At 36.0% G+C, this 15098-nt stretch overlaps 1 protein-coding gene across 3 annotated transcripts in view; it reads left to right on the forward strand.

The window, feature by feature from the left end:
* LOC127956431 (IQ motif and SEC7 domain-containing protein 3-like) overlaps positions 1 to 15098 on the forward strand; it is a 115679-nt gene that overhangs the window by 25351 nt on the left and 75230 nt on the right. For all 3 annotated transcript variants that reach the window (XM_052554309.1, XM_052554310.1, XM_052554311.1), the window contains exon 2: positions 3083 to 3160. In XM_052554309.1, the coding sequence (XP_052410269.1) occupies positions 3083 to 3160 (78 nt within the window). The remainder of the gene's footprint in view (positions 1 to 3082; positions 3161 to 15098) is intronic.

The following is a 15098-nucleotide window of genomic DNA, read 5'->3' on the forward strand; positions in this document are numbered from 1 at the left end:
TGGCAGTAATACCCTCACCTTGCGCAGCTGTACCTGAGTGTCCCTGGGACATCAGTGCGGTCGGAGCGCATCTCTCAACAGCTGGACATATAGTGAATAAAAATGTTTCATTTTTTTTTTTTTACAGTTGTTTGAAATGGATTGAATCATTATTTAAAATAATCTTGGAGATGTTTGAATTGCCTACATCATAAATGCAGCCGGGTTGAAGCCTGCAGTGATGTTTTTCTTTTGTTATGGCAGCCACCCCCTCTGTATATATATTTTTTCGAGAATGTTGCACTCCTGTTGTTATTCTTCACGAAACTTCATGCCAGTAAATAAGAAATATTGCTGACTTGTGCATTCCCAGCACTCTCTTTACGTTCGTCTGTAATTTGACATTGAAAAAGGAAACGTCTTTATTTTTTAGACATGGAAAATCGATTTTACAATCGATTCAATGAACACAAAATCACGAAAATGATTTTTTTTTTTCACAAAATTGACAGCCCTACCTTATACAGACCAACTTGAATGAGAAACCAACTTTACTGAAGTATATTGATGTAGTCTTTAAGATTTGGGGAAGTTTACTTCCTCATAATTTAAATATTGGATTATGAAATTTAGTCGTTATAAACCAGGTGGCTTGAAAGTTGTCATGTTTGTTAGTATTCACATATCAGTTGTTGCTCAGCTGTATATAACCTTCATGCTGAAATTGAGTTCTAGTTTTCCTTGAGCCAGTCATCTGAGATGCTATATCTTACTGCATATAGGAAAATGAAGTTCTGACACTGTCACTTTTGTATTCCACCAAATAGGATGATTCCTAATTTCGTAACACCAGCTGTCAAGAATGGTGGAGAAAGCGGGCTGGTCTGGGGATTTTGTTGGATCAGCAACTTGCACTTTCTGGCACTGTGAACCAAAAAGACATGCACGGCATTTTGCAATGCCATTTAATACTTTCTAACATAGTTAGTCCAGAGTTTATCCTACAGCAAGATAATAACCTAAAATATACTTCTGGGCTATGTCAAGACTACCTCAGAAGACGTGAAGGCCTCAAATCATGGAAAGATGGACTGTAAAGTTTTTAGACTAAAAAACCCATGGAGCTGGTTGAACTGAATAGAAGGGTGAAAGCAACCCCTAGAAATGCAACATTTGCAAAAACTTCTGCAACATTCAGTTTGATCCAACCATAAATTTGGACTAGATTTTCTTAAACAATAATTGCATGGCTTCATGTATTTATAAATGGTGTATTTAAAAAAAAAAAAAAAAAAAAAGTTTGCAAACATATTTATTTTACAGTCCTGTTCCTCATGGACATACTATGTACTTATTATAGTAATTACAATAACTATGTAATAACTAGGTACTAACCCTGAACCTACCCCTAAACCTAACCCTATCCCATGTAGTTACCTTGTGTTACCAGAACTTTCTTAGATAAATACACTGTAAGTAGACTATAATTACATGTTAGTACACATACTGTAAAATAAAGTGCAACCCATATTTCCTATTTGGAATAATAATCTAGCCGGGAACTGAAATAATAAACTCACATATATAATTTAAATGGATTAAAAATGCCACTTTATGCCAATATGGTTTCTGTAGGCATGGTTCCCTTTCCTCTTGACCTCCTGCTGCTGTGTCCTTGAGTTGACTCTAAATCCAGTGGTACTCCTCCAAGAGGGACTAGAATGAATCACTCTGAATTACTCTTCAAGTAATTGCGGAGAAGAGTTAAAGGGTTGAAATAGAGGTTGAAGGAGAAAACGAGATGATCTGTCTTACCAAATGGGATTTCTGCCCCCTACATGTCCAAAGGCTGTAGAGCTAAAATAACAGCATAACTTTTATTAACTCAGCCATATGACATCTTGAGTAATACTACTTACCCTCTTTGTGCCAAATCCTCTTTTATTTGCTCTGACGGACTGGAGGGACCAGCGGCATTGAGGGTGAAAAAAGGAAGCAGAGGCTTTGGTGTGTTGGAGGATGCGGTGGTGTTTATGGACATGTCATTTATGATGGCACCCTCATATCTGGAGATTAAAGCAGTAAACTGAATGGCAGATGCTTTGTGTTCTGTATTAGGAAGAGGGCGGAGGGGTGTGAGATGGATTTTGAATTGACATGGAAGATTGTCCTTCATGGTGTCCTGCTCAGAGACATTTCAATGTCAGGGTTTCACGGTTAACGGGTCTCTTTCAGAATAACTGTCTTTTTATCTATCTCTCTGTATCTTCATGTAAAATTTGGGCTGTAGTGCCTACAGTAGTAGCTCTTGTCCTATGAGTGGCTGCTCATTCACAGTGTGAGCTTTGCTGTGCTATTCTGTGAGTTGCCACAAATAGATGCCTTCATTTAACACTCCATTACACAGTAAACAGGACAGTCAACTATGACAGTGCAAAGACAGATGCACTAGTATCCTTCTGTGTGAAGCTGTGCTAGGTCAGCTTCTAGACTATTTGTGTCATAGTAGCACACCACTAAGTATAATCTGATACTAGATTATTATATTATATTCAATGATCCAAAACTGAGAATGATCACTTTGCTTTTTTTCTCTCTCAGTACTTAAAATAATTTTTTAATGAACTAGATCTTCAGCTATATGTAAGTAATGTGCAGTAGAAAAAGTGACACAAGCAATTATATGTTTTGTTTACTTTAAAGCCAGTTAATTGTATTGTCTGAGAAACTATATGAAAATAAGTCTTTATTAATCGGTAATCTGCCCCATCATCAAAATTTGTGTAAAAAGGGATGAAAGTTGTTGGTGTTTTATATGTCCACTAGTGTTCATTTCAAAGGTATGCGATTTGAGGTATGCAAATATGCAGGTAGAAAAATAATTATTTTCCAATTATTTTGGCTCCGAAACGTTACTTGAATTAGCATAACTAGCCAAAGTATGATATTTACAGCAAACTTTCCATACCACTTTTCATGTATTACAGTATTTCACACAATTTTGGTCTTGGCAAAATGACCCACTTTCGTTCTACTTAATAATGAGTCTAGAAAAAAGCCTTTACACTCTGGCGTGACCATTTCCCTGTTTCTTTTCTTACAGGAACCAGACGGTTCTACACCAGTTCTGCTGTCCTGCTCCAGACGCCCCTGAGTCTGACTCTCAGGCCTGTGTACCCAGGTAGGAGGAGGGGTTGGTTGGTGCCTCCTGACCAAAAACTCCATTTCCACAGTAAAGACTGTTTCTGATGGTGCTAGGCAACACAACTGCCTCTCTAGTTATACCCGTCTTGAAGTGGTTGTGAGTCTTTTCATGCCTTGTCTCCTCACGGTCAATTCAGTCCCCATTATCACAGTAAGCTGTGGCCTTGATAGAGCAAAAACTGATATGATTTCCCTCTAAATCAGGCGAAATGAAAAACGTGTATCTAATGTTTAACTGCCATGTTTGTCGGTAGGCACACGTTCCGCTCAGCTGGTTTAGCTAGAGGATACAAAAACCTTGGTCAGAGTAATTCCCTATTCTGTTAGCGTAACAGTGTTTACACAAGGATCATGATAAGTATCTTGCTTTGCGCTGAATGCTCAAATCAATCAACTGGAGATTCTCATTTCTGGCCTTTTTTCGTCGCTTGATGTTTTTTTTTTTTTTTTTTTTAAGGCTACAAAACCAAAAACAACTGCAAGGTAATTAATTATGATCTTGTAATCAAATCTGCATTGGAAGCAATTATTCAAATATATAAAAGTAAGTTTCTGTAAGCTGTAAGTTTCCAAAGAGAATTCATTTGTTTGTTCAAAAATACTTTGCAAAGCAGTGAATAACAGCCACTGTATTTGATTTCACTTTGGGTAAACACATACAGTATGCTATATAAATAATATAAATGTGTACGATTTAGTTATATAAGATTAACAGTGAGGCGACAGTGGGTAACACAGCAAAAATTTTAACAAAGTTTTTGACAAACTGTGTAGACACGGTTATGGTGTGTAGTATGGTGCATTATTATGTATTCATAATTGAGGTATTAAAACTATCGTCAGATTAATCATTATTTGCCTATTTTCATATTATCGGAGTATATAGTAAATCAGGTTTTTTATAAAAATGTATAAACCTTTAATTCCTGTTGTTGTGCAGCTCTTCAGAGTGGCTTGAATTGGTGGGAAGTCGTCAATAGTCATTAAGGAAAGCACTCCATATTCTGTGGATCTTGGGTGTTTGGAAAGGTTGTATTGAAGAAGAAGAGATGAGCACAGCAACTAAAGCAAACTGGTATTGATGATGGCCTTTCTCTCCCAAAGCACTGGCCATTGTTAGTTTGGTTTGAACACCGCAGTCTCCCGCTGAGACGCCTCTAAATCTCACCGTAAACGCCACAGAGGGCACAAGTTATTGAATTAGACCTGGAAACATTGCCAGACTCGAAGAAGGAAGAAAAATGCGAACACACATCTCCCTTAGGTTTGTCTTGATAGTGTGTACTTCAGAGGTGGAACTAACATGGCATTTATTCATTGGAACGTGTTTGTATGAGCCTCAAATCCTCGGCCACTCATGGGTGTTAACCGAGAACGAAGATTCAATAAGTCCAAGACACTAATTATTTGTAAATAGCTATATTTAATAATTATAATAATGGTAATGAATTTGGCTGGTAAGTAATAAAGTTCATTAGCCTGTAGGCTGTTTGTGGTTTCCAAGCAATATATCAGCTTGGCAGAATAATAACAACTTGGAATTTAACAGCATCTTCAAACACGGCTCATTCAACCAGAATTTAGTGTCAGAACTATGCCTTTCATTATATTTTTGACTTGATTAAAATCATTCAGTGTATTTTACGTCATGATTTACTATTTTGGGCTCGTTTTCACTGTTTATGCGTAAAATAAACTGTTACAGTCCTTCATTTCCACTTGTGCACTGTGGATTGAGCTTACTTTCAAAAGGGAAACAATATTAACTTCTCTGTCAACACTTTACAGTAAGGTTTCATTAGTTGTCATTAGTTAATGCATTAACTAACATATACTAACAATATACAATATACATTTGTTACCATATTTATTAATATTTGTTACTGTTAGTTAACAAAATACAATCTTTTATTCTTGGTTAATGTTGCTCAAGTCCATTACGTAAAGGGGTTATTATAAAATAATAATTTAAAATAAATGGTAGATAAACTAATTTACTAAATATTATTATTGTTATTATGGTTGCACTTTATTTTACAGTACGTGTACTATCATGTACTTATAGTCTACTTACAGTGTATTTATCTAAGAAAGTTCTGGTAACACAAGGTAACTACATGGGGTAGGGTTAGGTTTAGGGGTAGGTTCAGGGTTAGTACATAGTTATTACATAGTTATTGAAATTACTATAATAAGTACATAGTGTGTACATGAGGAACAGGACTGTAAAATAAAGTGTTACCGTTATTATTATTTTAATTCAAAATAAATAGACAGTTCCTGCAGATAGAGTGCTGAACATTCAGTACCAAATCCAAGGACCTCTCCGGCACATAGAAGCAAACCACTTCAGACAGGGCAGTGACGGCAGTCCTTGAGTTGCTGGCTGTTTGCTTTTCGAGAAGATTAGTTCTCGTTTTCTGTTGTCTGTCAATTTTGACTGTTTGTCAGTGGGTCAGTGTTCATGTTTCTCTCCTCATCACACCGCTGCACTCAGAAACACCAATTCATTCATGCCATCTTCTGCGCACTCATAATTCACCACTTCATCATATGTGTAATGCTGCTGTTATTACTATGTAAGAACAGCACTATTGTATGAAATAAAACTGAATGACTTAAGTTCAATTCTTAAGGATTCTCTCACAAGACTCGTTCTGACACAGCTAGCTAAACCTCAAGTGTGATAGATAGATAGATAGATAGATAGATAGATAGATAGATAGATAGATAGATAGATAGATAGATAGATAGATAGATAGATAGATAGTCAGTCCAGCTGACTATACAATGAAAAAAGGTTAGTGTTGAGTTAGAATAATCTGAAATACTATGACAAGTTTGAAGTAGGGGCCACAGTCAGACATTTTGGCCCTGTGTTAGAAAAGTGTTTATAATATCAGCATATTGGCAGAAAAAACATCTCTGATCTCCAGTTTAGTCATTTTACACATCACAAATATCACGTTTCATCCTTCATAGTCAGCTTTGAGTGGAAACTACCTATGGTGTCTCTGCATGTTTATGGCGTAGAGTAGCGGCTTCTTGTTGTGTTTGTGTGTCTGCTTTTCTTGCAATCTTAAAACAGTAATTTTCAACACACTCTATCAAATAATCATCAATAAATGTGCATCTTATTTAACATGGAAAAGAAAAAAATATCTCCTAGTGAATTCAGGGTTTGCTTGGTGGGGGAGTTTTGCTTCATATCGATGTAATCACAATGATGAAAATCTTAGAAGACCTCATCATAGTGTACTTTCTCCTTATATTTTATTTTCCACACATGCCTAGTAAAAATGGCAATGAATGTTATAACCAGTGTTGCCAAGTCCTCGGTTTTCCTGCGGAATTGGCCTACTTTTATAAAGATGCTGGAATTTGAAGCGAAGGCCCCTGCCAACCAAAAGCTGAGGTGGAAACCCGGGAAGGAGGTTTTGACCCTCCATAATGCAAATGTGATGCAATTGTATAGCCATTTTCCCCAGAAATTCGATTGGGATAGTTTCACCCATGTTTTGAATACCACTCGGGGTGACTTTGTTACACGGACCTGGCAGCACTGGTAACAACAAGGTACATTTTGTGGGCTTCATTCTATCTACTGTATATCTGAATCTAAATCTATATATATATATATATATATATATATATATATATATATATATATATATATATATACTGTAAATGAAGGACTAATCACAAGTGTTACATGTCAGGAACTTTATTTTAGTTTTTTTATTGCATCATAATTCTTCTAATTATTATTATTTTTGAAATATGTATTTATATATTTCCACTTTAGAGAAACTTCAGATAATGTTCTTTCCACTGCTGCAGCTGAGATGCTGTTTTCAGTATCTTTGGTCTGGGATTGCTGTGAGAGGTATTGTTAGTTTAATATCTGTCAAGACCAGGAAGAAGGTAATCACAGATAGAAAATTTGCTTCAAGGAAACATGACAAACAACCGTGACAAGCAGCAGCTGCGGCTCTCCTATAAAAACACACAGCATGGCCTTTATGACATATGAAGGGACAGGAGTAGCATGTGATGTCCTTCATTACGAGTCACTAGCAGCTTTTCTCTTTCAGATAACAAAATAAATACGACAAAGTCTATGGATAAAGTGTATGGCTGCAAAGTAAGTCATCTTGGATGAAAGTGTCTACCACATCTATAAATGTAAATGTTATCATCACTGCAAAAAGGGTGGAAATTATGTTAGCACCATTTAACACTTTGGTTTATTAATACCCATACGAACAGAGCACACTCGAACCCTTGACCTAAAACAACGTGATCTCATTACCAGCCCCAAAAGGAATCAGCAGAATTTCATTTATTTATTATTTGTTTCTAAATTTAGTGAAATTCCAGAGGAAGATGTTTCAACATGGTCAAATGTGTTAAACAGTAGCATATAGTAGCATTGGTAGTTAAAAGCATCATAAAAATAGCCAACAAACTCAAGAAATCTGTAGTGAGGATCAAGCTAAAAACAACGAATACACTTCAGAGTACCATATTTCAAGTTTAAACACAAAACAATTTAAACAATATCAACAGCATTTCAATAAACATTTTGCCACAAAGAAAAGAAAAAAAATTCCCTACAGAGATTAATTTACAACTTTCAGATTGTGTGCTAGAACTTTACACTATTGATAGGACTTGAATTATGTATGAATATTACATATTCATGAGATCACATTTAAAATGAAAATGTATTGTCTTGTATCAACTTGAAAATTAAATAAAAGTTCTTTATGGCACTTCATTACTGTTGAGAAGCATGACAGTACTCATATTCTTGACTTTCTCAATTGAATACCACTTCCTCTCGGCACTTAGGCACGCTTTAATGAGATGTAGTATATACAAATTAGTTTGCACATTCTAGCATGATGATCCGAGTAACTGAACAGATAATCAGTCATTCAACTCTCACTAACATAAGTGTCTAAAAATAGGTGTATAAAAAACAATGCAATATAAGTCTGTAACATTTCATTGATTATAAAAAAAATAAAATAAAAAATAAAATAATATATATGTATTTTCCTGTATTGCATAAAATCCAAAAAAAAGTATTCAGTTATCAGTTTAAATTTGGAATCAAGATATTTCCACAGATCTTTTCTGCAGTTACTAGTTTTAATACTATTAATGGCAGTACAGAATGCAATTGGATTTATTGCCAAACGCACCTAGCTTTCACAGTCTGATTTTAATCCGAACACATTTGTACCTGCTGTCTGACAGTTGGTTCACTTAATGTGCTGGCCTTGTAGAGTTTTGTTAATTAATTAAATTAACAAGTTGTTAATTAGTATAACCATACTGGGTGCAAAATAGATCTTTCTAGATCTTAAACCCTCTGTACGACCACATACCATCACAATATTATGCCAGGAAGAAACATTTCGAAGACCACATGAAATGACATGTGCAGGTTTCTTTTTTGTGTAGATGTATTTCCTGTTGAAACAGAAAGGTGAGGAGATACATGTTGAAGACAGAATAATACAAAAAAATGTAACAATAGTTATAGTTCTTAAAGAGTAACTAAACCCTAAACCAACTTTTTTTAGTTAATGATCTGTAAGAATGGGGCTTTATTAGTGCTGTTCATTGATTCGAGTAACTTTTTTGACATTTGAGTATAAAGTGTTTTAATTCTACAATATATGGTGTAAAAACGTCTGAGTGGTGCCCTCTTCAGGTTGAACGGTGGCTACTGCAGTTGATTTTTCCTATTGGATGTTGCGGTGGCAAGTGACGTAAGCGGTGGCAGGTGACGTAAGCAGTTTCCAGCTCACCACGCCCCTTGGTACGAGTTACCACGCCCTTGGCGTCAAAATCAGAGTCAGGAGTTGGAATTGCGAGTGTTGAAAATGACCAGGATAGACTATTATAGCATCTATTTAGCATAGTAATTATATAGTTATTTAGATTATATTGTGTAGCCTATGTAGTTAATTAGCATAGTTGTTAGTGTAACGTTAGTATTGTTAGAAGCACAGTTAGTTAGTAGCATAGTATTGCAGTTTGAGCCAGCAGCTCGAATTGACTTGAACAGACACCTCGACATCCTACACTTCAGGTGAAGATGGGGGAGAAAATTCCTCTGCTTCAAATGATTGCTCTGTTGCAAAGATACTTGCGTCACTACAGTCACTCTTCATTTTAGCGACTCAGACAGCAGCTGTCAATCAATCCGTTACTTTGCGTCTCAGGTTCACACCCCACCTGCTCAGTCCTGCCCTAGGTTCGTCCCCTCTATCTCCACTGTGATCTACCCACTTTTCAGCATTTTTCAAATATTGCCAGTGGTTGGAGTCAGGCTCTGACCAGGGGTTTAGTTGCCCTTTAACTAGTTGATTGTGACTGTGTTTGGAAACAGAAAAGCAGTTTTTATGGTCACACTTTATTTTAGGGTCCAATTCACACTATTAACTAACCATTAACTATAACATTTACCTCAATTAACTCATTATTTGATGCTTACTTATAGTTTATAAGGTAGTTGTTAAGTTAAGGGTATTGGGTAGGATTATGGATGTCATGCATTATATGTACTTTATAAGCACTTATAAACAGCCAATATGTTAATAATAGACATGGTAATAAGCAACTAGTCATCAGTGTGAAGTGGACCCTATACTAAAGTGTCTATCTATATCTATCTATATTTTATAAAATGAAATACAATCCAGTTTGGCTTAAACAATAAACAATACAACATTTATAGATATAGAACATGCAGTTTGTCTATTAATGATAATGATATGGTCAGGGGGTAAACTAAAACAGAGCAATTACACAGAGTTAAAAGGTCATTTTTCAGGTGCTGTGAAACGCCCACTCAAGACACAAAGGTTAATGAACACACAAATGCACTAGTAATTAGAATGTTATATTCTCCTAATTACTGTCGTTTTTTTACTTTAATTTCTCCGTCTGACCTTCTTTCCTTTGTCACATAGTCTCAAAATGATTTCACTTGTTGCCGCTACCTGTGACCTTGCTGGCTTGTCGTGCTGTTGTCATGGGAACAGAAGCAGCAGCAGGGAGACGTGCAGACATGCCCGCTTTCACAGGCAGGCTTTAAAAAGAAAAGGCAATCTCAGGTGTGTGTGTGTGTGCCTCTATGTGTTTAGAAAGTGAGAACAAAAGACCTGAGTCATGCTTAGAAATTTGAAAACATCTGCCCACTGTTTCTTGGTTCGAGTCACCATGTCTGCTTCAGAAATGATTTGCCTTTCCACCTTGTTCTTAAAAGGGTATATACAAACCCAATTCCAAAAAAAGTTGGGACACTCAAATTGTGAGTAAAAAAGCAATGGAATAATTTACTAATCTCATAAACCTATATTTTATTCACAATAGAATATAGATAACATATCAAATGTTGAAAGTGAGACATTTTTAAATGTCATGCCAAATATTGGCTCATTTTGGATTTCATGAGAGCTAGACATTACAAAAAAGTTGGGACAGGTAGCAATAAGAGGCCAGAAAAGTTAAATGTACATATAAGGAACAGCTGTAAAACAGTATAAAAAGATCCTCTCAGGGTGGCAGTGTCTCTCAGAAGTCAAGATGGGCAGAGGATCACCAGTTCCCCCAACGCTGCGGTGAAAAATCGTATGGGACGCGGTAACACACGGCCTTCTGCCACTCAGAAATATTCACACAATCATGCAGCATGTATCAGAAGATCTGCACTCTGGCGCGATTAGCTCGCACACTCACTGATCTATGTATAACTGAACCGCACTCTTGCCCACCTCTTCTAACAAAGCCAGGGACTGCTACATTGTTGATCATACTAGTAAAACAAACAGTTAAGATTGCCTAGTGTGAGCACACCCTAATTATTCTCCTGCATCCCGCACACACAAGTCTCTACTTGCCGATCAAATGTTGTCCCGCGCCACACTACGTAGGGTCCCGCGATCATGCAAGTTTCTAATAGGAAGAAGCCTGTTATAATGTTATGATCGAGGCTCTGGACTCTGGACATAACTTGCTTTTCTATAACAAACTATAAAATGTTTTCTATAAAAAATGTTAATGTGACAAATAGCTTGTTTTATATTTAATTTAATTACATTAATGTTATTGAGTTACGATTTACAATAAATATTTTAACTGCTACTATATAAAAGGAATACTGCCGTAAAAAAAGCACCATATTTGTTTAAAGTGTTAAAGCAGCACTTGTAAATGCAAAAAGTGCTACTTTTAAATGCATTATTAGTGTTGTGCGTAACAATACAATTAGATAAAAAATTTAATTGTTGCCCAGTACTTTTATATATATATATATATATATATATATATATATATATATATATATATATATATATAATATGAAGAGTGAAGAGGTTGGTTCCAAAACGTGATAAACACCTTTTTTTATTGAGTTTCTTCCAAAATCAGTATTGTACTGGTCAGTATTGAAAAGTAAATTTAGATTTTTAACCAAAATGTTTTATTTTCTGAGTTATTAGGTCATGTTTTCTTCCGTTTTTTAAACTAGTCATCATTTTTTTAATACAAATACGATTTATCCGCTTAACCAATCACAGCACACCATTCCACACACTCTAGACAGTAATGGCGTTGCTTTGAATACACCAGGCATCCTTGTTATCCTCATCTACTTTGTGCTATTTGTACATTGTACTTTGTGATCAACAAACAAGGGCTGCACGATAAATCGCATGTGAATGTCACGTGCATCTTGTCAGTGCAGCCGGTTCTGTGATTAAATACCAGAAAATATTCTGTTCAGCAGGAAAATTTTAGGTATGTCTCTAGAATAACCCTTGAAATAAACAAATCAAAGACATATAACTACAAGAATCCATAGATTTTGACTATTTAAGACTTTGGATGTAGGATTGACAAAGCTTTGAAATAACCGTATACGTCCTTACACACTGAGTCTGAAATTTTCATATGTATTTTTAAAATTAATTTATTAATTAATATTTAATTTTTTTATTCATCATCCTTTTTATATCAAAATGCTTGCTACAGATGCAAAAACATAGACTACCGAAATAACTGATTACATTTTTTTTTTTTTACATTTTTTTTCAACAGACGAAAGTTTTGGAGGCAGTGTGTAAATGTGATTGACAACATGAGATCGTATAAATTTTTTAATGTGCAAAAAGTTCAGATGAGAATTTTTGAATTTCTGTGTGCATAGACCTTAAAAGTAGTGGATGTTAATGGATGCAATGAGATCCAGTCCGAAATAAACGGCTTTTGTAGTTTCTTACTGTGCTGTCATATTGGTTAGATGATATGATATTTGAACAACTTCTTCAAACACACATAGCAACCAGGCTGTATCAAAAAATAAAGTGAGTTTACCAACATCCTTGTCAGATGTGGGGAGCCAATGCATACTGATGCTATTCATAAACTTCCGCTGATGGAAGAATGCACCTGGGAAGCAATAGCTATTTCTATAGTGCTGTGAAAAAGTCTTTCACTCATGTAGTGTCTAGAGATTTGGAAGCCAATTGAAAAGTGAATGACTGCTAAATAGAGAGAGGGAAGATGCTCACCTGCAATGCACTGCAGTGTTTAGAAGCACTTCATCAGCCCTTCAGATTTGGATGGTATGTTTACAAAAGTGTTTAATACAGCTGATGTTGCACTTGTGATTGAAGATCACTTACTGCCCCACCACCAAGTCTGTATGATATTACGATCTCTAGATCTAACTTAAGTCCTTCCTTATTATATATATCATGTGGTTGAGCCAGACAACATTCTAAAAGAAATCAAGCCTTGTTCAAATTCACCATTTTCCATTCCTCTCCGTTTGCAATTCTCTTAAAAATTTAAAAAAAATATATTTTGAAAGTGACAAGGAAGTGTGTATAACAGTGAGTTTTGCTTTAGGGACAGGGACAAGTAAGGGCCATCACTGGCAATTCATAGCTGTTTTACATTTTGTTGCATTGTTAGCTAAAATCATGAAGTCTAATTTGTACAACCTTATCATACAATTAACAAGTCACCTTTTTCTTTACCCTGGAAAACTCATTTGACTTTTGCGAATTGCATTTGAAACTTCCACAGGTATGTAGTGAGTTGGGGTTGTTGTTATCGTAGGACATTTTTCTACCGCATCACAAATGGATGTCATCCAAATGGATGTCTGGCACTTTTTAGCAATTAACAATTTAGAGTTAAATTACTTTGGTATTTAAGTTCTACTTTGTGACAAGATAGCTGATAAACTGTGGTGAGAAGTGAGTCAGAAGAGAGAGAGAGAGAGAGAGAGAGAGATCCTAATATTTTGCCATTTATCAGTCTCAAATTGGGTCCCCTGAGAATTCTCATGAGGGAAAGTGAAGGTAATGAGAAGGACACTTTTACTGCAGTGAAGTGTCCTCTAACTACAGCTCAATGTTCCAACTCACCAAGATGCCTGGTTCAACTGCAGGTTTACACTTTATCTGTTAGACTTCCTTCTTTCCTTCTAATGGCCTGTTGTGAGATAGCTCATAGCTCATAGCTAGATGTGCAGAGAGGAAGCTGTGAGTCGATAAACCATCCTACTCCTCTGTCTAATGGTTAATTTTGAACACTGAAGGGAGCAGTGGTGGTTTCGACCCTTTGTGTCCAAGCACCTCACCCAGACTATATCAGTATGGGCCTAATAAAGATTGATTTGGTTGCTGATTTTGATTAAGTTGGTCTTGCAAGGGCTGGAAGAGCTAAATAACCATTCATTAAGGAAAAATGAATTGGTCTGAGATAGCTGTTTTTTCAGCCAAGGAGTTCTAATAAATGTGTAAAGATAACATTTCTTTAAATATTCTTAAGGGAATATAAAACTAGAAATCAAGAGTCAATTGTTTAAAGGGGGGGTGAAATGCTATTTCATGCATACTGAGTTTTTTACACTGTTTAAAGAGTTGGATTCCCATGCTAAGCATGGACAAAGTTTCAAAATTTAAGTTGTACGTTTGAAGGAGTATTTTTGTTCCCAAAATACTCCTTCCGGTTTGTCACAAGTTTCGGAAAGTTTTTTTCGAGTATGGCTCTGTGTGACGTTAGATGGAGCGGAATCTCCTTATATGGGTCCTAATGGCGCGTCTGCCGGAAGAGCGCGCGCTCCCGTACAGTGAGGCTGAGCACATACATTCACTGATCAGAGCGATTCACTGATCAGAGCGAGAGCGTCGCGAAAAGTCACAAAAGGAGTGTGTTTTTGGTTGCCAGGGCAAGACAACCCTGCACAGATTACCAAAAAAAAACAGCATTAAGGGACCAGTGGATGGAGTTTATTTTTACAGAGCATCAACGGAGTTGTGCAAGTGTTTTTGTTTGTTCCCTGCATTTCGAAGATGCTTGTTTTACAAACAAGGCCCAGTTTGACGCCGGATTTTCGTATCGTTTTTCATTTCTTAAGGATGATGCAATCCCAACGAAAAAGGCACTTCTATAAAACTATAAAGTTTTACAATTATTTAAGAATGTTATTTTAGTCAGTTAATAGTAAAACTTTCTCTCTCTCTCTCTCTCTCTCTCTCTCTTATTGTTTTAGGAGTTGTTGGTGTAATACTTGTGTAATAAATTAGAAATGTATGATAACAGAGCCTATTTACACCCTTGTGTGTGTGTGACCATGAACATATCAACCAATAGCTCAATATAATTTTACAACAATGTTGCCACAGGCAGGTTTTCCAGTGAGCCTGGCTCGGCTATTTTATATTGCTTATATTGCATTATAGGCTATTGCTTGTTGCAGCCTCTCAACAGCGAATGGCATCTGTTAATAATAATTTGTCAGGCATGTTTGCCACCTACCCCGCAGTATGTGTGGAACATTTGCAAATACTTTGGAGAAGTGCAATGATCCTTACCCTTGTGTT

The sequence above is a fragment of the Carassius gibelio genome, chromosome B4 (genome assembly GCF_023724105.1).
Source record: "Carassius gibelio isolate Cgi1373 ecotype wild population from Czech Republic chromosome B4, carGib1.2-hapl.c, whole genome shotgun sequence".
NCBI lineage: Eukaryota > Metazoa > Chordata > Actinopteri > Cypriniformes > Cyprinidae > Carassius > Carassius gibelio.